The sequence below is a fragment of the Protopterus annectens genome, chromosome 9.part0 (genome assembly GCF_019279795.1).
Source record: "Protopterus annectens isolate FY-2018-M chromosome 9.part0, PAN1.0, whole genome shotgun sequence".
NCBI classification, from domain to species: domain Eukaryota; kingdom Metazoa; phylum Chordata; order Ceratodontiformes; family Protopteridae; genus Protopterus; species Protopterus annectens.
This window is the reverse complement of record NC_056743.1, coordinates 1,220,864,861-1,220,889,163: the sequence shown is the minus strand read 5'-3', so window position 1 is coordinate 1,220,889,163 and position 24,303 is coordinate 1,220,864,861. Positions and strand designations below refer to the sequence as shown.

At 41.7% G+C, this 24,303-nt stretch overlaps 1 protein-coding gene across 2 annotated transcripts in view; it reads left to right on the top strand.

Annotated features, from left to right (window-relative positions):
- LOC122811956 (solute carrier family 35 member E4-like) overlaps positions 1-24,303 on the top strand; it is a 98,786-nt gene that overhangs the window by 50,219 nt on the left and 24,264 nt on the right. The window contains exon 3 of one of the 2 annotated variants that reach the window (XM_044084154.1): positions 20,036-20,319. In XM_044084154.1, coding sequence (XP_043940089.1) covers positions 20,036-20,319 — 284 coding nt within the window. Of the gene's footprint in view, positions 1-20,035; positions 21,664-24,303 lie in introns of those variants that run through there. The other variant, XM_044084152.1, reaches the window with a different exon arrangement.

Here is a 24,303-nt window from a genome sequence, read left to right as displayed (position 1 = left end):
GTCTAATCAGACATGGCTAGAAATCTACAGGTGCACTAGAATTTGTCTGCAGGCCTATGTATTTCCACTGGCACAACTTCTGTTAGTTGGAAGATTAGGATACATCCCACACCATTTCTGCTATTAGTTCCAAACTGTAGACCATTAGTGCTTGAAATGTGACAGAGCAAACAACATATAAATTAAATTACATGGAGTTTTAGAAGGCACATGTTGGTTGTCTGACTTGGTAGTTAAAGGTAACTAGACTTCTGTATGTATTTTTTTAAATCAGTAAAGTCAAAAAACGCAAAAATGTTTCACCATCTACATTATTTTTTTTTTCATTATTCATAGTATAGCACCTAGACTTACATACAGGAATAAACAGGGCTACAGAGAGGACTTTGGGTAAAGTGCAGTGGTCACATGACAGTCAGTGGTGCTGTACAGAGGGAGGGATAAGGTGCTTTTTCCTTTAATATTATACATTTCTAAAAGTCCAAACTATTTCCTTTACAGCCCTATACTAATTAGTTTTTTCTAGTCTGCCTATAAGCTTCAACAATGAATGAAATAGCTTCCATATCTTGTCCCCAAACATATAATCTTTCTCTTTAAAGCTTTCATTCACTGCCTGCCATCCTCCCATCTGTTTGTCTGTCTGTCTCCCCACCTCACAGTCAAGATCAATAAGCAACTACGGCAAAGCAGAAACATTAATAATAATAAATATTCCACATATAACCACCCACTCCCACTGTCTTTATTCAGTTGATCATTTTCTTTGTTTTACAGCTGTCTGCCTGTGATGATCACCTTTTTCTTATCCTGTCTATATCTGTACCTTCCTGTTCTTAACTGTGCTTGCTGCATCACCTGCCTCATCATAACTTCAGCTGTCAGCAGAAGACAAGTCAGCATCCATTGGGGATGCATTTAGAAAAAAAGAATAACACTATCATGCAGCAGTAAAATGCACTGTCAATTTAGTGTGATGCGGCTCGACACTGATTAGGCATGCATGAGTGTAGGCATAGCACTGTCATGCTGAGGACAGGGGTGTGTATCGAAACTTCATAGCTGTAATAATGGCAATAAACATGCTTCTGGATTGACTGTGTTAAGTGTGGTCAGGTGACTGGTGGTGTTCCCAACACTGTATGTATTCATGTGCTGAAGGAAGTCTCTCATTAGCTGTAATATAGGTGCTGGAAGCAGGCCATACTAGGAAATCACAGCAAAGTGCCAACTCTTGTCATTATATAAATGGAGTGGAAAGGGGAGACAGTAAGGCAGAAATGGGGAATAGCAATCAGAGGAACACACAGAATGATGATAGAGAAGATAAGTGGATGAAGAAGGATATACATAATTTGAGATAAAGGTGCCCATGGTTTATTTTTATTTATTTTAAGACGTAGTGGGAGAAGTTAGTAAGGGGAAAGTACAGATAGGATGGAAGGTATAGGGAAGGAAGCAAAAGCAGACAAACAAGCATAAAGAGCAGACACATACTGACAGCAGGGGTAATAGCACACAAGGGAGCGCAATAGTGAAGAGATGAGGACTGAGCATGGACAACTGGTGAAAGGAGGAATAGACTACAGACTGGGGTGGACAGTTACATGTAAGGATGAACACAATGACGGAGAATAAGGAGGGCCTGCCTGACTGTCACAGAGGGAATGCACCCAGATATCAATCATTTCTGTGGCTGACATCATGGGCTGGCAATTTCTCTGTCACTCAGCGGATGGGGTCAGCTGGCCATGAGACTCAATCAGCTGCACAATGAGATGCCTCCCCCAAATGCCACTGTAGGCACCCAGCCACTGGTCTGCCTTGGTTTTCACCTGCTGCTGCACTTCCCCAGGGTGAGCCAGGAAAACCCCTCTGCACCACTCTCGGATGAGGAGGCTTTGGCCTCCTCTCGAGAGGTGGAAATGAAGACCATCAGCAAACAGGTCACTTTTCACAGGTTGTTATAGACCCAGTGGTAGATGTGGTGACCAGTGCAGAGCAACATGGCCACCACATCACCACAACTGATGGCACAGAAAAGGATAATAAACAGAACAAAAATGAGAACGAGAGAAAAAAACAAACATGACAAATGAGTAAATGTGAAATAAATGTCATTAAAATACTACAGTATAAGCAAACATGTCACACCTCCTTAGATAGGTCACTCTGTTCTCCTCTTTTTCCTCATCCACTGGAAAATACAAAACAAACAGCAGTGAGTACATTTCTGACAACAGAAGGCAATTACAGTTACAGGTGACAGGCCTAATGTACCGTGCCAAATCAAGTACAGAAGGCTTACAATAGTAAACAACAGATTGCAAGCCAAATCGCAGCAATCTGCAATTTGTCTGAGGCAGGTCAGCTCGGACTCAGGTTTCAGTGGGGGGAGGGGGGGGCAGGTAGGGCCAGGATAGGTAGGAGGGTAAGGTGGGATGGGCTGGCTAGAGGAAGGATTGAAAAGGCTGGGAACAAACCAAATCAGTCTTCTTGATCCCTACCTGGACAGCTTGTAGCAACTGATCAGTGGATTGTTTGAAATAAGTGGTTTATCTTGGTACAAGGTAAGGCCCTCATTTTTGTTTGTTGATTTAATTACAACCTTAAAGGAAGTTATCTGTGGTAGGATCAGTTGCTGGGGGTTTTTTGAAGCTGTTTTGGAAAGAGATGCTGGGGCAATTTTAGTATTAAGTTTGGCTGTAGCAACAGAGTGGAATGTTAGTATTTCTATTCTTAATTCCATTATCATTCAAACATGCTAATAGTTAAAGTTGTCTGTGTAATTCTAATGAGAGTTGAAAACAGTGGGTGGTTTTAGAACAATGTAAAGTCTTCCTTGTTGTTAGTTAATTGCAGGATTAAAAGGAATTCTCCAGGGTAAGAACAGTTGCTGTTTGAATCCTAGGTGTTTACTATACTTGGAGGCAAATAAGTGGCTTGAAAGCAGTTTTTACCAGATGGCAAACAGGCTAGTAATTAAGATTGCACAATAACATATTACATAAATCCTCAGTAGAGTATCAGGAATGTTTTTATAGGTTTTTTAATCAGATTTTATTGTGTTAGTCAAAGTGCAAGGCAGCTAAGGCCTACGGAGACCGCATGGCTGGTCCAGGGAGTTGAGGCCTGCAGCCAGCCACATGGATGGGCTTGTGAATTGAGGCCTGCAGGAAACCACATGGCTAGGCTCAAGAGCTGAGAGGCCTAGTGAGCTGAGGCCTGCAGGAAGCCACATGGCTGGGCCTGTGGGCTGAGGCCTGCAGGAAGCCACATGGCTGGGCCTGTGAGCTGAGGCCTGCAGGAAGCCACATGGCTGGGCCTGTGAGCTGAGACCAGCAAGAAGCCGCATGGCAAGGCCTGTTAACAGCGGCCTGCATGGAGCCACATGGCAAGGCCTGTCAGTGAGGTCTGCAGGAAACCGCATGGCAGGGCCTGTGAGCTAAGGCCTGCTGAAGCAACATGGCTAGGCCTGTGAGCTTGGGCCTGAGGTACAGGAAGCATCAGTACACAAGAGCCCATGCTTGTAATTGTGGTAATTATTAATTTCCCTGAATAGAACTCAATTCTAAACTGTGGTAGCGTAAGCATGGAGGGGCTGGTTAGATCAGGTTACTCTCTACTGGTGTTAAATTCATTAAGGAAGACTGAAAAGAAGGAGATTTAGTAGAATCAGTCGGGTTAGTGAAACACAAACTTAGTTAAAGCACTTTACTACTTTGTATAACTATTAAAAAAAAAAAAAAAAACCCTAATTATCTAACGGGTATGTCTTGTGTTTTCACTGACTAGATGGATCCTCAAATGCAAACACAAATGCAGACCTTGTTGAGCATAAAAGGGAGATCATGGTGGGAGGATCTGTTTCACCAGATAGTAGGGTCAGGGCAGGTGCCTCAAGCAGTTAATGTTCAACCTGCGGGTGACCTGCCCCCGGACCCTCAAACAGGACCCAGCTCAGGATCCCAAGGGTTAGTCGGAAGTAATGGGAAAGATGACGGACAGGACAGGAATACCGGAAATTCTCAGAAGCATAAGGATAAGAAGAAACACTGCAAAAAGCGCAAGAGGGAAGGTAAGAATATGCCTATTATGGATCAGAAGTGTTTGCAGTGGTTACAAAGCCAAGGTATATTAGATGAGGAATTAAGGTACTATGAATCTTTGCCTGGAGAACACTGCAAGGTTAATCAAATCATTTCACAGAGTCACGATACTTTGAGGGACATGGTTGGGATTGACAACAAGCAGACAGCGGAGGACTCTGAGTCAGCCACAACAGTAGGGGCTCCATGGCTGGAGTTGGGTGTACCCAAACTAACAATGCACTTTTAGACCAGATGGGAGCTTTATTAGCTCAGCTCAAAGGTAAACAGGATGGTGATACAGTAATGCATCAAGGAAACAAGGGTCAGACTGTGCTGGAAGGGGGGAAGGGAGACTCAGAACTGGTTAAGTACAGTGGTGCAGTTACGTTAGAATTACCACTAGGTTTTCATTTAAGTGAAAAAGTGAAACAACAGATTGCAAGTGGGGAATACATAGATATATTTTCATTGCTGAACAGGGAGGATGAAGAAAAGGAAAGGGATAAGGATGGCAGGGTTGAATATTCAGTAGCCAAAAAAAGGAGGTTACAAGTAAGAAGAACATGGGAAAACTGGGCGATTGGTTACTCCATTTATGCTCAAATTTTAGGTGATAGATGTTCTGCTAAAGCAAAAGACATGTGGACGCATTTTAATAGGGTAACCACGATGCGCTTTGCTCAAGGGGGCAACAGATGGTTGAGGTATGATGAGGACTACAGAAGGATGAGGCAGTCATACCCAGAGAGGTCTTGGGCATGGTTGGATTTGGGGCTTTGTGCTGGCTAGATACAAGCGGAGATGCAGCAACAACAGATTGTGGTTTTCCAGTTAATCAGAATGGGTATAACACTTATAGGTTCGGTTTAACAACAGACAACCAATGGGACAGAACAGACGGGAGTGCTGGGAAGTGTTATCAGTACAACTTCGGTCAGTGTCGGAATCAACTTCAGTGTAGATTTAAGCATCAATGCATGGCTTGTGGTAAGGTAAACCACCCAGCCAAGGCTTGTTTTCGTCTCTCAAACCCCCAGAACAAATGTTTTTACCCACCCGCCACCTTTAAAGGGTACGCAGCTCCATCTCCCAACGCCGGTAAAAGGGGATATTTTAAAGGAATGGCTCAAAGCGTATCCAGATAGAGAAGCAGCAGCATTACTACAAGAGGGATTCACCAAGGGCTTCAAGATACCAGCAAAAGGTAGGAAGCAAGGGGTTTGGGTCAAGAACTTGAAGTCAGCAGAAGAGCATCCGGAGATAGTTAGAGCAAAAATAAATAAAGAATTGGAAGCGGGCAGACTGGCAGGCCCATTTCCCTGCCCACCAAGAAGAGCATTTAAGGTTTCTCCTATCGGCGTAGTACCCAAAAAGAAACCTGGTGAATTTCAGCTTATTCACCACTTATCCTATCCACAAGGAAATTCGGTAAATGATTACATAAATGGGGTAGGGACTTCAGTGCATTATGCGTCTTTTGATGAAGCTGTTAAGAAAGTCATGGAGAAGGGAAGAGGGGCCCTTATGGCAAAAGCTGACATAGAGTCTGCTTTCAGACTTTTACCCATTGCATCTAAAGACCAAGGGTGGTTAGGTTTGGCATTTGAAGGCCAGTATTTCATGGATAAATGCATGCCTATGGGTTGTTCAATAGCATGTGCTACTTTTGAGAAATTCAGTTCCTTCTTACACTGGTTGGTGGCTCAGCGGGTAGGGGAAGACAGAGTTGTTCATTATTTAGATGACTTTCTATTCATTGGGAAGGAGGACACGGGAATGTCAACAAGCGTTGGATACAGTTCAACAGGTATGCAGGGAGTTAGGGGTGCCGCTAGCAAGGGATAAAACAGAGGGCCCGATGAACAGATTGGCTTTCCTGGGTATAGAGATTGATAGCTTCAATGGGCAGTGCAGGCTTCCTATTGACAAGGTGCAGAAATTACGACTACTCTTAAGTCAAGTGCTAACACAGAATAAGATAACCCTTAAACAGTTACAAGAATTAGTAGGGTTAATGAATTTTGCATGCAAAGTGATTCCTGTAGGACGCTCATTTATGAGGCGCTTAGCTGCTAAGGGGTCAGGGTGCACAAAGCCACACCATCGGATTAGGATCACACAAGGTATGAAGGAGGATCTAGGTGTGTGGTGGAGTTTCTTATCAGACTACAATGGGATAGCAATTTGGCAGGAGAGAGACCAGCTACCTCCCGCTCAGTTGTTTACAGATGCAGCGGGGGGAATTGGCTTTGGGGGTTATTTTCAAGATCACTGGTTCAGCATGGCTTGGCCGTCTCAATTGAAAAACAGGGTAGATATTTCAATCGCAGATATGGAATTTTTCCCAGTAGTGGTGGCATTGGAAATTTGGGGAGCACAAATGAAAAACAGAGTAGTCTGGCTGCGTTCTGACAACAATAGTGTAGTGCATATAGTCAATAATCAGCTGGGGGGAAAAGGGGTATTAGGTAGGATGATGAGATATTTTACATTTAAGTGTTTGACATTTAATGTGACAGTTAAGGCACAACACATTCCTGGCATCGATAACTCATTGGCAGATGCACTTTCTCGTTTGCAGTGGCCCCGTTTCCGGTCGCTGGCCCCAAGGGCGACTCCTTCTCCGACACCAGTGCCAGTTCAATTATGGACCTTATGGACAGATGACAATGGTTGCTAATGTGTAATTCTCTCAGTAGAAGAACAAGGGTAAGGTACAATAAATGTATACAACAGTTCTTGCAAACTAGAATAACCAGAGGCTGGGAATCCATTTGGCCTTTTCCACCTCACCAAATCAGGTCTTATATCATGGTGATGAAAGAAAAAGGTTGGAGCCTGGGCAGAGCTAGAAGCACATTGTCAGCCTTGAATTGGTTCCATCAGGCTTTGGGTTTGGAAGATCTAGCTAAAACTTTCCAAGTACGTGCGATGTTTAAAGGTTGGGGGAGACAAACACCCAAGAGGCTGGATAAGAGATACCCTATAGGTCCAGCTGTATTAAGCAAGTTATGGATTGCGGTTTCAGAGGTTTGTTTCTCTACTCATGAGGTATCATTATTTAAGGCTGCCTTTCTGCTGGCTTTTTTGGGGCATTTAGATGGTCGGAAATTGTCCAACCGAACAAGAAAAGTCAAGGGACAGTACTGCCTTTAGAACATGTACACGTGCTGGGTGATGACACCTGGATTTATGTGGCGAAATCTAAAACTGATCAGGAAGGCAAAGGTCAATGGGTAAGAGTAGTTACCCAGGAGGGATTAGAATGGAATGTGACTAAAGTGTTATTGGAGTACCAGGGTTATAGGGGTTTATTAGGTGGACCATTTTTCTGCCATCAGCAAGGTGAACCACTTACACATTATCAGGTGAGAGCAGTCTTAAAGCAGGCAGTTAAGTTGATAGGCTTGGACACAAGCAGGTATACATTGCATTCTTTTCGGATAGGTGCAGCCTCATATGCACATGAAATGGGGATGTCGCAGGCAGACATTATGAGGATGGGTAGATGGAAATCCAAAGCTTATAAAAGTTATGTAAGGTGTAAACAACTCTAACTCTTGTTCATTGCATTTCAGCAGACAAATCCGCAGAACAGAAATACATCTGGATAGTTGGCCATTCCTTTGTTCGGAGACTCCACCTCTGGGTGCAGAACAGGCCGGGCTTACCCTTTCAAAGAGAACAAGCTCCAGGCAAAACAGTTTGGTATGGGGTGTCAGGAATGCGGTGGCACCAGCTTAGCACAGTAATGCAACAAGCAGCGAAGTGGTAAACCTCCTGCAGCCATCGTCTTACACCTAGGGGGCAATGATATTGGTCAGCAACCAATACAAGATTTAATTAGTGCTATGGTACGGGAAATTAATTACATACATGAATGCTGGCCACACGCCATTATTTGTTGGTCAGAAGTGGTACAGAGAAAAAGATGGAAAGGGGTTAGGTCCATAAAAGCTGTGGAAAGAATGAGACGGAGAATTAATAATTCTATGGATAAGATTTTAAAGGCCATTAAGGGGTTGTACATTCCCCACCCTGGCATTCGGGTCTGGTGGCCAGATAGGTATGAGAAAGATGGGGTTCATTTATCGGAAAAAGGTTCACAGGTATTTTACAAGGAATTACAGGCAGTTTCAGCTCTGAAGGGCATTCACCTAGAGTAGGTTGAGATGTGCTGGCGGAAGGGAGGAACATTCCTCCCTTCTGTGGCAGAAGGCAGGAAAGGTAAGGGAGACCAAGGCAAGTGGGGGGGGGGAGGTCACAGGACTTTTCAGCTGGACCTTCCGCAGGCCAGACAGCCCCAAGGGATTGTTGCCAGGGGACTTATCAGCCCGGCAATGGCCCCCCTTGGCAGATTGTGGGCATGCCCAGAAGAATTGTGATGAACTGTGAAAAAGTTGTTATGAAATGGGTATGATACATAAAAAGGGCCAGATATCGACAGTGCTGTCTGTTGTCCTGTAGGCGTAGTGGAATGCTATGAAAGAAATAAATGGCCTCCCTGATATTCCTGCCTTGCGCACATCTCATAATAATTGGTTTATTAGAGAAAGTCATTGACAATGATTGGCAATAAACACATGGCTGCGGCCATTTAATCCATCTGAAGTCTCTGTGTTATTATTATTTACCTGCTTAGTTACCTTGATTTGTTGGACATGGAATTTGAGGCATATGTCCACTAGGATGCAATGGATTGACAATGTGCTGAACTGGTTCTGCATATGTGTAGCTCAATACTGAGTGAATCATTAATGGAAATATGGTGTTAGAATTGCAGAGCTGAACAATGTAACGAATGCTTAGATAACAGGTATGGGTAAGCATTTAGAGTAAGAGATCTGTGACTAGGTATGAATTCTGTTTTGTAAAAGACAGGTAGAGCTGTACCAATCTCAGACAACAACAGATTGCAAGCCAAATCGCAGCAATCTGCAATTTGTCTGAGGCAGGTCAGCTCGGACTCAGGTTTCAGTGGGGGAAGGGGGGGGCAGGTAGGGCCAGGATAGGTAGGAGGGTAAGGTGGGATGGGCTGGCTAGAGGAAGGATTGAAAAGGCTGGGAACAAACCAAATCAGTCTTCTTGATCCCTACCTGGACAGCTTGTCCCACCCAACCCACCCCCTCGTAAAAGCAGGGGGTTGTTGACAGTCAGTTTCAGGGTCAGACAAGGTATTCAGGGAACCCGGTGACCGTTAAGGTGATCGCATTAGGGGTCGAGAAGGAATTTCCTGTTTTTCCCAATGGGTTTTTCAGGTTTTCGCCTTCTCCTCCGGGTAAGATAGATAGGTCAGGCTAGTCTGTCGCAGTCATGTAAGCGGAAGGCAGGAAAGGTAAGGGAGGCCAAGGCAAGTGGGGGGGGGAGGTCACAGGACTTTTCAGCTGGACCTTCCACAGGCCAGACAGCCCCAAGGGATTGTTGCCAGGGGACTTATCAGCCCGGCAATGGCCCCCCTTGGCAGATTGTAAGGCGGCCCAGAAGAATTGTGATGAACTGTGGAAAAGTTGTTATGAAATGGGTATGATACATAAAAGGGCCGGATATCGACAGTGCTGTCTGTTGTCCTGTAGGCGTAGTGGAATGCTATGAAAGAAATAAATGGCCTCCCTGATATTCCTGCCTTGCGCACATCTCATAATAATTGGTTTATTAGAGAAAGTCATTGACAATGATTGGCAATAAACACATGGCTGCGGCCATTTAATCCATCTGAAGTCTCTGTGTTATTATTATTTACCTGCTTAGTTACCTTGATTTGTTGGACATGGAATTTGAGGCATATGTCCACTAGGATGCAATGGATTGACAATGTGCTGAACTGGTTCTGCATATGTGTAGCTCAATACTGAATGAATCATTAATGGAAATATGGTGTTAGAATTGCAGAGCTGAACAATGTAACGAATGCTTAGATAACAGGTATGGGTAAGCATTTAGAGTAAGAGATCTGTGACTAGGTATGAATTCTGTTTTGTAAAAGACAGGTAGAGCTGTACCAATCTCAGACAAATGACTCCCTTCCCTCAATCACTTATTTATACTGGTGGAGAAGTCTAGATAGAACATCCTCATGTCACTATACTTCTGCTTCCTCATATCACTACAGTGCACCAGTGCAGGAATGCTATTGGCATTATGCAGCACTATGACAAACTGCTGCTGCCTGCCAGACATCACTTTTATAGAGGTGGCCCTCATACTCCCTAAGCAGTGCTCCCTCTGATCTTACTCCTCTTACTACACCATGTAGTCCTTTGCTAAACTCAGTGCCTCAACAGACCATGTCCGTTAGTTAGGTCTAATAGAAGTAAAAAATAATAGCCCAGTACAAATGGCTGCACATACTGGAAGCAAGCGATGTGCAACACTGAACAGCATGATACAAAGTATTAATAGCATGGCCATGTACGCATACATAATATACATAACCTCCCAATCTGGAAATGGGCAAACATGAGCATCATAATACTGACTACGATTGACAGTACATCATGTTATAGCCACAATTTAGAGATTACTGTGTTAAAGAACTTCATTTGTACAATAAATGAGAACCATGGTTATTATATTTTTGGAGAAAGCATTACAGCAAACAACTTAGAGACTCAGAATATAGTGGATATCAGAGTGCACTGCTATATTTGCAAAGCAACAAAAGACAGTACTGCTGTTAGTGGACCTCAGGACTGCAGTGAGACACAAGTGTGCATGGAAGCAACTGCGACAGTAATTGACCAGAAGTGTGTATTAAGTAACATAGTACATGACAGGGTAGGTTACATTATTGTTGGGGATGTGGCAACCAGACAAGGCAGAAGGAACTTCACAGTACAGGTTGTAATTTTGCTGGAGGAGGGTGGGCTGAACCTGAAAGGGCACAGGGAACATTGTCATTCTAGGGAACTTCTTTGTTGAATAGGGTTTGCAACAGCTTGCCATTTGCACATAGACTACACAACATGCTACGGGGGGATATGAAATTTCCAGCATAAAAAAAAAAGACTGTGCTATCAGCAGGGGCACAATGGAAAGCAAACATGGATGACTTGCCAACTGCTGCTATACTATGCTACACTGTTGAAATGATCACACCATAGTAGGAACAGCTCTATGCTCACTGAAAGGGGATTGGGTACAGTTCTGAGTCAGTTGTCATCTGTTATAAAATGTCATCCAAACGTACTCTGACCTATATGTGTAATCCAGCACATCTTGTCATGAGACCAAAGGAACTGCAGTAACTGGAAAAGTTCACTACATATGAAATGAAGGTGCTACTATAGGCCTTATACATACATGCATATGCATACATGTGCATCCTTGAAAATGGTAAAGTAGACAAGGCACCTTGTTTGACTAGATGTGTCAGGGACTGGTTCAGGCATAAATGCAGCTGTAGACTATAGTAAGACAACAGTACAGATGTGTGGATATATATGGCCCACCTACACAGAGACATCTCACAGAGGTGGAGGAGTTTCTGGTATCTCTCATTAGGGATGGTGAGAGAACTCTCATACCTGGCAGCAGGGATGTACCAGGTTCATAGTAGCATGTGATGTTACTGTAAGACACTGACTTTCAACAGGGAGTGGTTTAGTCAGACAAATACATATGCACCACAAGGTACATATATGTCCGTAGGGTATATATATAATTGGAACACAGCAATCTTTGTGGCACTCTGTGTGTATTCACTGGTTCTACTGGTAGAGGAGCCAGACAACAGGTATGTCAGTACATGCCTGATGTCACTCACCAGTGGCTAATGGTGCTAGCACCATGCACATGACACAGTCTGATGACTCTGTGGCACTATCAGCAATGTTAACAGTAGAGGATACACACACATTATACACAGTTGAGAAGACAGCAAAGGGTGAGATGAATGTCTGGTATCCTAAGTGTATAGGGCAGGATGTACTATCCATGTCAGCCCCACCCCAACTACACAGGTGACACCACTACAGATAACAACAGAGGGCTGCATTGCTTTCAAGGTGTGCATGTCCAGCATAGGAGAGAAGCATGTAGGGAGTTGTCATCTCCATAAATACAGGACAGACCTGGTTATTAGTCTTGTCATCTATCACTGGATGTGTAGATCAGTGATCCAGGCAGAGATGGCCACTAATCACACCATATCAGACATGATGAGTGTGCTATGTGGTCTATGTGAGGAACTGCAACAACTTCAATGACTGCAGGACATCTTTTAACTCATGCAGAGTGACATGGCATAAAGGAATCCAGAGCAGTCATACCTGTTAAGGGCATTAGTGACCCAGATGGCAGAACTGGTGAGGCCATTAGAATGCAAGCAACTGGCCACCGTGGTCATGCTGGGGGATATATGCACATCGCACAATTACAAGTCAAGCTAATGCAGATGGCACACACATTTATGGAGATAGCTTCACTGTCCACACTGTTCCTGACTGCTTCTGTCTCTGGGAGTGTATATTCCTATGGCTATAGCTGATGCACATCTAACTCCACTGTGGTCACATTTCACTGGATAGTCAGGTCCAGCAGTTCAGTGCCATCAAACTGCCCTGTAGCCATACTATGAACAGCACCTACCCATGCCTGTTCCAGGGGTTATGAGTGCCAGTATTCTACTGGAACACCATATGGAGGTACTACATTAGGGTTCTTGTATATGCAGTCAACATGGTACACCATTCTCTGTACTGGGTGCCTCCTCTCCTGATACTGAAGTGCCACATGGTACACCCAGTCAGTGTTCCACCTACTTAAGCTCCACACCATCAATGGAAGATTTGATACCTTGACTCCCTCCAACTTCCTAGCCATGTGTGTGGCTACCATATCCACCACTTATGGCCCTTACACCTATTCTTACATTGCTGTCTCCTGTCATTCTGCTCCATGTACTTTGCCCACTCCTCTGGCCTTTGTGAGTATGGTAAAGTCTGATGCATAACATGGTCAGTCAATACACTGTACTGTACTGTACTGTACTGTATAGCCCGGGTGTGTTATTGCATGCATCAGTTTTCTTCTGTGTTTTTCTTTTCATAGCCATAGTTCTGGACCAGGTGCCATGTCACATTGCACCCATATCTGCCTCATAAGAGGTACAGTCTCAGCTGGTTCCGTTGAAGACTCTGCACCCAACTCCTCGTCTGTTGCAGTCACAGGTATGTCTGGCAGTGCTACAGTGTTGCCATACTGTAACTGCATGGTAGCATTATATTATGTAGCATGGTAGAAACCCTAAAGTATCTCATTACAGGACTCTGAAACACACCAGATGTCTCCATGTAGCAGAAGCTGGACTTCAGAACTCTGAATATTTTCGATGATGTTACATGTCTGTGACAATGCAGCATTTTATACTCCGTCTCTGCCATGGTTTGGGGACTTTGGATATGGGTCATCAGTCATAGTTCCAAGATGTGTCCAGCCTAACCAATAATACACAACAGTGGACACCATTATGAATGGTCTGCTACCTATGTTCATAGGACCAGAATATTGATGGCTCCATGGAAAGCAACATATGTATCTACCCCTTAGATGGCCCTGTGGAAAGTCACCTTGTATGAAAGATTTCTGCAGTTGCATTTGTGGCAGATGGAATCATGGGAACTACCTTGATGGTGGACACAATGTATATAATCCCTTTGCACTGCAAACCACCTGGTAGTAATGGCATAGTAGGCCTTCCGGTTCATATATTGAATGCCATGTGGAATGGTTTCACTGAATACCCACAAAAGGGGTGGTTCCCTCCCCTGCTGTCTGTGGAAACCAAATATGATCCTGCATATGTTGCAGCATCATGGCAAGCAATTAGTGTAGGATTTGTGAGGTTGGCGCCTGCTAAACTCCTACATATCCCCTGTCAGATATTGAAATATCCCTGTTGCAAGGATGGTTAATGCTTTTTTCTACAATATAATTAGCATTATGATGCTCATTTACATGTACCATCATTAGCAAGTGATGCATACCAGGCTATTTATCTGGTAGTACAGTCTTGTTATGTCTGTGTGTCTGAGTCACCCTCACCATGCTATTTCATGTGAAGCACTGCACTGCTTGTTTCTGAATACTGCCTTGATCTGCACCATATGTCATTTTATTTCCTGACAGGGTAATGGACAGATCCTTGTGTGTGTGTGTGTGTGTGTGTGTGTGTGTGTGTGTGTGTGTGTGTGTGTGTGTGTGTGTGTGTGTGTGTGTATGTATGGGGGTTGAGGATATGAGTCAATGTTTAGCATACCCTTCAGCTCACTAAGTAATCCAACCTCCAAGTAAGATTATGTGAGTAAGTACTGAAATACACAAACACTGTCATACTCAGTCCCTGACTATAGTGGGGTAGCAGTGGTTTATATCCATGAATTGCCACATATGGAGTGTGTGGGATTAATGATTTAAAAAGTGGGAGTGCATGTATCTGTGTGCTGGGAGATGTATTGGTAGCCATTCATGAAAAGGTGCCCAATACCACTGTATATTTTTTTCTGAGATACCCTTTTTCAAGTGGTATGGTGTGATCTGTGTTAAGGTTAAATAAAGCTGTGAGGTGTTGAGGACACAGACCCCAACCCCAGCCCTTAACAGACACAGTAAACATTTATGGGTCTTTTAGCATTAGGCAAATTCTGCAAATAACTTGTCAGCCTTATTGTGATTGCCAAGTAACTTGTCAATGTTGGCATATATAAACTATCCATATAAACTATCCCTTTTTCTTCCAAATGTACTAGTTTGTATTCTTATTTGCCTTTGTCTCTTCATCTTTTCAGTGGTGTCACATGCCTTCTTTGCATACAGCAGTCCTTCAAACACAAAGCAGTTTAAAAAATATTATATTTTAACTTGTTCTCTCAACAACTGTTGGTGATTCCACTCTCTATTCTTCTTCTTATCCTATAACAGTGCAGCAAGACCTCCCAAGACCACTTTTATGTCTGAAATTCACATGGTGCAATTTTTAACAGTTTGTTTCTTTAAAAAACAGACTTTAGTTAATTCAGGGTGTTATTTAAATATAACAGGTGGGTTCCCTCAAGATTTAGACCTGACGAAGTCCATACATATAGAGTGGATAAAAACACTTAACTGGTTGTTGAATTTGTTTGTTTTTTATTAAAACATTGTTTAATTTGCTCTGGGTTCTATTTCTTTCTTACCATACCACAAATTAACTTGACTGTTTGTAAACATTTTGCTATTGCATTGTACCAATTTGTTCCTTCTAAATGTCACCTTTACTTAATTTGTGTACTTTGTATTTCTTACAATTCACTCTTACGTATAATTTGTAATTTGTACTTTTTCTAGATCTTTTCTCCCCGGGACTCCATTGAATGGTTTTATATTATGTTTTTTTGGGTGGTGTGGGATGCCTTTGTTGGTTTTTGTTTCCATTCTGTAAAACCAACTTGGACATGGGGGCATTAAATCTGGGTACTTGGTCTCATTTTACTGGGTTGTCCCACTGAAGAACCTTTTAAGAGTGCTGTAGAGTTCAATCGCCAAGCAGTGCTAGGAACAGAATTTAAGATCAGATACAGCCTAATTGCTTTCAGTCTAGTGGAAGCAGATCAACAGCTGCTGGGGCTGACTTGCATTAATTGTAGTGACAACTGCAAGTTAAGCAATAAGTAGTCCATAGGTGCAAGTCTCCCTACCCCAGGAGCGCTGGTGAATGGTAAAGCCAGGATACATAGACCAGAGATAGGGGTTGCCTGCAGGAAAGGAACTAGTATATATAGAATAGAGATAGGGGTTTCCTGCAATATATATATATATATATATATATATATATATATATATATATATATATATATATATATTCCTGCAGGCAACCCCTATCGCTTGTATTTATATACAGACCAGAGGTAAGGGGTAGGGGTTGCCTGCAGATAAGGAGCCAGTGTATATATAGACCACAGATAGGGGTTGCCTGCAGGAGAGGAGCTAGTATATATAAACCAGAGATAGGGGTTGCCTGCAGGAGAGGAGCCAGTATATATAGACCAGAGATAGGGGTTCCCTGCAGGAAAGGAGATAGTATATATAGACCAGAGATAAGGGTTGCCTGCAGGACAGGAGCAAAATACAAGCAAACGTTGAGATAGGTTCCCCCTAAATAGATTTTAGAGTTAAGTGAACAAAAGGGTACTACACTGTTTTGGATTAGTTGATATGGTAGAGTGGCATTGCTTTATATTTTAATAAGTCCTGCTGTTGCACACTTCCAGACAGCAGACAACTCACCAGGTACATCAAACACTAATTAATTGTTGAGTCTAAGAATGCAAGTCTGTTCACTTTAGTTTTACTTAAAGAGTATTTTATGCTCAGCCATTGTTACTAATCCTTACCTTCTCTAATACTTACCATAATTTCAGGCTTGGTTGAGTTGTGTAACAGTGTTGGACAAGAGAGAGTCATTGCCTTGGTGACTATGGCAGTGAAAAGAATTCTGGAACCAAGCTGATTGTCCACTCTTGGCAGCCTGTAGATAATAACTTCATCTCTGGACCTAAGATACTGTCAGATATGATGTTAAAGCCAGGCTCTAAATCACCTGATATGTACTTTAGAGGCTGATGAGTTGTCTGTTGACTCACACCTAACTTCACAATAGGAATGCTCATGCTCCCATCCTACATAATCTTCCTACACTATAGTTACTCTCTAAATGCTAAAACATCTGTAAATAGCCTCCTATAGATTTATATCCCCATTCTCCAATAAACTGTAGGAATTAGTATAACTTTTAAGAACTGAAGGAATTAGTAGTTAAGTTATAAATTGTTGAAACTATGATAACTCTTAAGAACTTGACTGTTTGTAAACATTTTGCTATTGCATTGTACCAATTTGTTCCTTCTAAATGTCACCTTTACTTAATTTGTGTACTTTGTATTTCTTACAATTCACTCTTACGTATAATTTGTAATTTGTATTTTTTCTAGATCTTTTTTCCCCGGGACTCCATTGAAAATGGGCTCCTTGTGGCCCAATGGACTATCGTAGCAAACAAACTGCAAATAAAATAAATAAATGTTTTTAGGAGGATATGATATATGACGCTCTTCATGGAACTGCTGTTTATGTGGTTTGCTCTACTGTATTTCACTGTGTGAAGTCAATGAAAAGATTTCATAGTTTTGATGTAGGCACTAAAAATATTTTTGAACAAGGTAGCTACAAATAATCATATAATAATAAAGGTTATTGTACACGTGCTGCTGCCATGGGATATAAATTATGAAATAGGTTCTGAATGCCTTTCCACCTCATTGACTGAGATGTTGCAGAAGCATGTGTAAACCCTGCAAGCATCTAACACAAATTGTGTCAAAATATTACTCCTGTTAAGCCTACCTCCTCTCAACTCAGAAAGGACCAGTTTTATGATTATGAAACACCTCAAAGAGCACGTAGCAGTGGAATTTACAACTTTGGAGCTTACATTACTGCTGTCAAAAATCAAGAGGGAATGGTCCCAGCAAAGGAAGAACTCCCTCCAAAGCATAAACAAGCAGGTTAGACATCTTGTAAAGTCCTCTAAAGCTAATTATGAAACTAAATTAGCATCCCTACCTAAGGTAAATCACAAAGCATTCTTTAACTACATCTGAAATCTAAAAGGGAAGGCCCAGCTTTGAGCCAAATTAGCTGTGGACAGTACCACTTATACTGAACCTGAGGACATTGCAAACCTGCTAGCAGACAGGTTTGGCAAAAACTTCACCTCCTGTACCCACCAATCATGCCCCATAACACACCTGTTACCAGTCCTCTGCCTAATATCTCCAGATAGCAGGTCATAGATGCACTCTCCTAGGCCAAAAACCCAGCCTCTATGGGACAGACAACATCACAGGCTGCTTATTAAATGGTCTGAAGCAGGAGTTAGCAGAACTGCTGAGTACACTTTTCAGTCTCAATCTAAGCACTGACTTTGTCTCAGCTGAATGGGAAACAGCAACTGTAATCCTCTTCCACAAAGGGGGTGGGGTCCCTTAACTGACCTCAGGAACTACAGACCCATAAGCATAACCAGCCTTATCTGCAAGGCCATAGAGAGAATCATCATGGATCTTATCAAGGTTAGAGGCACAGGGTTTGATTCTCACACAGGTTAATTGGGTAGGCTTAAAATGGCCCACAAGGGCAGTTAGCTTAGTACTAGTCTATGAACCTATGAACTCTTGACCCAACCCAGTTTGGCTCCATTAAGGGCATATCTTGTGTGCTAAACCTGGTAGACTTCTTCAAGAATGTCATCAAAGGCCTGGATGAAGGCAAAACAGTTCAAGCTGCCTATCTCGACCTAGTCAAGGCCTTTGACACAATCCCTCACTCAGGCATCATTGAGAAATTCACCCAGCTGGGGATTAATCCTTACATCAGTTGATGGGTTGCCAACTGGCTCACAAACAGAACACATACTGTCAACATTGGGGATGCTACCTCTTTTAGCAGACCTGTTACCAGTGGTGTTCCACACGGATCTGCGCTAGGCCCCCTACTATTTGGTATCTGTTTGTGGCCTATGGCTTACCAAGTTTGCTGATGACTGCAAACTGGGTGCAATCATTGAATCCCCCAAAAGATGTTAACATACTACAAAATGGGCTTACACAGACAAATGATTGATGTCAAAGCCACGGACTTAAACAAAACACAAAAAAAAGCATTATCATCCCCTTCGGCAAAGGAGAAACCCCTGCTAATTATAACATTAATAATATCCCCTTAAGTTCAAACCCTGTGGTAAGAGATTTAGGAACGCAAGTTGATAGCAGCCTCAAGTTTGATCATCAGGTGTCCACACCTTCTACATTGCATACCTCATAAGCAAGGGTATAACATCCAAAGCTAAGGAGGTTATAACTCCCCTGTACTTAGTTCTCATCAGACCAGTAATAGAGTAAAATTCTCCCAGACATCTGCAGCAACTGGAGAGAACTCATAAGTTTCTCACCTAGAAAGTTCAGCACCTACAACACATGACCTACACAGACAGACTGAAGGCCCTATCATTTTATTCAGTATTGTATAGACTGGTTAGAGGTGACTTGTGTCTGCCCTACAGAGCAGTCTCAGACCCTGCCTTGATGAGGTTGCTACACATACGCAAATCCAGTGGAACAAGACTCACCCACACTAGGGATCTTAACACAGCCTGCAATAATATCCCCCCCTAAGTTCACACCCTCCAGATTTTCCACAGTTTTGCTTCATATTTTTTGGTCTTTTCTGCATAAAATTTGTGGTTTTCTGATAAATCACTGGGATGATCTGAGGATTAAAGTCACTAAATAATGATATATAGTTGAATTTCAGACTTCAAATCCTTCAAAAAATGTATGTTAACATAAACCCTATTACTCTAGCATCTTTCTAAGTTTCTAAGAAGAATTTGTAAAAATCTTTTCCTATTTTTTGGGCCTTTGTCCAGAATTCTTGCACTGAGAAGTGGAGAAGTATGCCTGTGATATTATCAGGACATGCTGGAGAGACAGATATGTCTCCCAAAGCTTGCCACTCCACTGGAGCAAACTCCCAATTCATTTAAAACAGAGCTTCTGAATGACCCTATTTAAGCATAACCTGGACAATTGGATAGGAAACCGTAAACTTACACCAGGGGTTTCCCCAATGTGCATCTTAGACATGGGCAGCCAGTGCTGATCTTACATTTGTGAGCAAACATAGACTATATATCTTGGTCCAAAAGGGAACGAGGGTATAACATGGCTAGGCTTGTAGAGGCATTAGGGCCAATAGCCATGTAATCCTCCTATGATTACTGTGATTTGCACCATAACACACAGTGCAGAACACATATTTCAGTTTTTGCAGCAGAGTATGTTCTGTTATGTATTATCATTTGATGTTACCATTTCCACTTGCTAACCTTTTTCCCCTATTGTTACTTCCAGGTGTTTTGCTCCAGCAGCTCCAGATGGATTCCATTGTCCTCCTCTATGCCATGGCTGTTCCTAGTTTCTTCATGCTGCTGTCGGCCACGGTCCTTTTTGAGAGCAGGGCATTATGGGAGTTACTGACTCAAAAAGATGGACGTCTCTACCTCTTCTTGACTCTGAGCTGCAGCTGTGCTGTGCTGTACAACTTGGCTAGTTTCTACGTGATACAGCTAACATCAGCTGTCACAGTGCATGTGCTGGGGAACCTCACTGCTATTGGGAACGTTTTGATCTCTCAGGTACTTTTTGAGGGACATGTGACCAGATTAAGTCTAGCTGGAACTACCATGATGCTAGTAGGGATGATGATGTATCAGAATTCTGAGGCACTGAAATCTAAGCTGAAAATATAGAACAATGTATTTGAGTGTACGCAAGTACAATAATTCATTACAAAAATAGGGGAAAAATAATTAAAAGCTGTATCATTACTTTTCTTGTACTCACCTTCCAAATAAGATGAAAAAGCACAGTAAACATCACTTCTAAAAGTGTAATGGAGCATTTCTGTTGTGCATTAGTTAAACTACAGAAGGACTGAAGAGATTCAAACTAAAATAAAAAAAAAAATCAAGTCAGTCACAGAAACACAAAACATTCTGCAGGTTCTATGAGCCCTAGCATTTTGCTGTAGTCCCTTACAAAACACTAGACTACAGTGGGAGATGGACCTTAAACAGAAGATAGAAACTAGTTTCTTTGGCCTTCATCTAAATCTTGCAGACAATTGCTATTATATTATATTTGAGAGGCTAAGACATTTACAAAACCTACCTGAACTCATTTTTTCATACATCTGAGGTAAGTGAATTTACTCCGAGTGGCATGCATACTGGACAGTGTTTGCTAAGCTGTTACGTAGCAGTATTATATACAACATCCCATACCATCTGAGGAATTTAGTACAGTGTTTCATTTCAACACAAGTTCATCTGGTTTTCCTTTTGGAAGTAACACAATGGTTAATATGATTATTACAAAAGCACTGTTTTGTAAGGTTTTATCAGGAAATAGACATTAAAGCCATGCCAGTTTATTTTTAATAGGTGGTATGCATGTTGGGGGTGAGTTTAACAGCATAAAATAGACGTTATGACAAAAAGTGTAGCACACGTATCATTGCTCAGGCCAGTAGGACATTATTTATTTATTTTTACTTTAAAGTGAAAATATGTTTTTTTTTATTTTTAAAATTCAGAAGAAAAGTGTTTTATAAACAAGGTGCTGTTAGAAAGGCTGCGGAGTAACAGCACATTAGTTTTCTTTGTCTTAACAGAATATAGTTTTATTTGTGATTATTGCCATTATTTTCAAGACTTCCTAAACTCTCCTGCTACAGGACTATTAAGTTACCATTTGAAATTACAATCCGTGGTTTATGTAGCAGCATCAAATAACCAGTTCACATGTTCCTGCATAAACTAGTAGTAGTCCTCAGGGTTTTGTTCTGGCCATTTTGTAGATTCCACAACAGTCTGTACCGCTCAACTATTTTTTTGTACATATTTTGTAATGTCAAGAAAATGTTCTTTGATAATATATAATAAATAAAAAGTGACATATTCTTAATGTTTTATTCACCAGTCTGCATCAGCTCCTTAGACAACCCCACTTGTTGTCTGGCATATATAAGGCATATGACACACCTTGAAAAATCATAAACATATCTGTATTTAGTTTTGTAAGAATTACATGCAAATTTAACAAGAAAATATTCAGGTACGATGTTTACTTTTATATAGCTATTATGGCTGAACAAAATACACAAGCTACAAGTGCACTTCATACACCTTTAGCATAAAACCATTTGACCTAAGTACACAATCACTGCAAACACTTGTACTTAATCAAAATTGGTTTTATGCAAGACCTCAACAAATTAAGGTAAGTGTTGCACCCCCTTCTTTATATATTCTTACTCTGAATTCACTCCAAATCGAAGAAAAAATAATCACGCAGAAAAATGAAAAATAAACATATATTGTGGTTTCTTTGAGATCTTTCAACCTTTGGAATAATGTAATGTGCATACATGAAGCCCAAATGCACCACTGTAGGTAGCAAGCAATCTAAAAAAGAAAGAAAAAAGGAAGTAAAGTGAATCTTGAGTGAAAATGCTTTAGGAAATAGCAAGAAAAAACACAAAAACAAAACAATTCCATCTGAAGGAAGTCATGTGAACTATTTTACATAATTCAGAGCATTGTTCTCCAGGAAAAAGTATTAAAATAATGAAGGTGTTGTTAAAAAAAAATCACTCTACTTTGATGACTAAATGAATTACACTGGACCTTGGGTCTTTTTTAGACAGGAAGTGGGACAACTCATCTGACAATCACCCTACTATTAAAAACAGACATTTGATTTAGCACACAAAAGTGCCATTACGAAATAGAACTAACACTGTAGTCTTGACAGTAGAGAATGGGATCCATATAAAAGTAATTATAGGTGCAGTTATCATTACATATTACTACCATATGTAGTATAAACTTATTTACTTAGCAATTCTCATCCATACGACTAACATGTAATACATAACCAGTAAGAGGGAGGAGACATGGGGGGGGCATTGTACAAGCCTTCTATAATGAAGCTGGTTGAACAAGAACACAATTGTGAAGGAAGGAGACAGAAAGGTGAGCTAGGAGATAAAACAGACACAAGGGCAGTGGTGTAGAGAGGGTAAAAACAATTGTTCTCAAATGCATGCAGTGCACAAATCACTGCATTCTGGCAAACAACCAGAAAAGGAACTCTGAATCTCAAAATAAGGAGAAGTTCCATGGTTTAGGCACAGGTATCTAAAATATTTTATAACAGTTAATAGGGTTCATATTTCTTTTAGGAGGACTCATTTTTTGGGAAATTTCCCCATTGACCACAGAACCCTACCTCCACCCAGTCACTCTATTCACCCGTTTACCACCAGGAAGAATGTCCTATGGTTTCTTTGCTCAACTGGGCTATGGTTTAGCTAAAACAGGAGTAGGTGCCATCATCCATGAATTACAGAAAGTTTTTTTTTTTTACGTCCTTGTATTCCTGCACATACCTTCACCATCTAAGAAGTGGGCACACAGTGGGCCATCTTGATGTACTTACATGCCTCCATGTTTGCATAATCAAATGGCACTGTTTACCTTCTGGGCAGCTCCTCTGTATGATTTTGTCTCCACCAGGAATGAAATCAGTCTCCTTCCTCTGCCCCTGAAGAGAGGCCTTGTCATTCCTCACCTTCCTAATACCAACTCCAACAAGTGTCCAAGCTGCTAATCAAACCCAGGTAGCCTGGATCATACACAGGTTTTATCTCTCTATGCCAACAGAGCTGCCATAAGGGATGACTTGCAATATTCATAATGTTTTAGCATCTGCTCACCAGGTGTCCTTGTCATTTTTTCAAGCAAATATCTTCCTGCATGAAGCCAGCATGTGCTTCAGTAGTATTTATCCAAACAAGTCCTGCGCTACTGCGAGTGTTACATTGTAGCTTCAGTAGTATTTGTGTACACAAGTCCTGCGCTACTGCGAGTGTTACATTGTAGCTTCAGTAGTATTTGTGTACACAAGTCCTGTGATGTGTGTGCTACACTGTAGCTGCACTAGTATTTGTCCACAAAAGTCCTGTGGTACTGTGTGCTACACTGTAGCTGTACTTGTATTTGTCCACAAAAGTCCTGTGATAATGTGTGCTACACTGTAGCTTCACTAGTATTTGTCCACAAAGTCCTGTGGTACTATATGTGCTACACTGTAGATTCACTAGTATTTGTCCACACAAGTCCTGTGGTACTGTGTGTTACATTGTAGCTTCTCCAGCTTTGTCCATTCAAGTCTTGTGCTCCTGTGTGTAACACTGTAACTTCACTAGTCTTTGTCCACACAAGTGTTGTGCTACTACTTGTGTAACACTACAGCTTCAAAAGTCTTTGTTTACATAAGTCCTGTGCAACTATATGTGCTACACTGTTGCTTTACCAGTCTTTTTCCACACATGTCCTGTGTTAATGTGTGTGTTACAGAGGCTTCACCAATATTTGTCAGTACAATTTCTGTGCTCACGTGCGTTACAATGTAGTCCTGTAATATGTATGTTACACTGAAGCTTTACCAGTATTTGTCCACACACGTCCACTGTTAGTGTTTGTGTAACACTGTAGCTTTATTAGTATTTTAGCAGCATAAATCCTGTGTTAATATAGTTACACTACAACTTCACC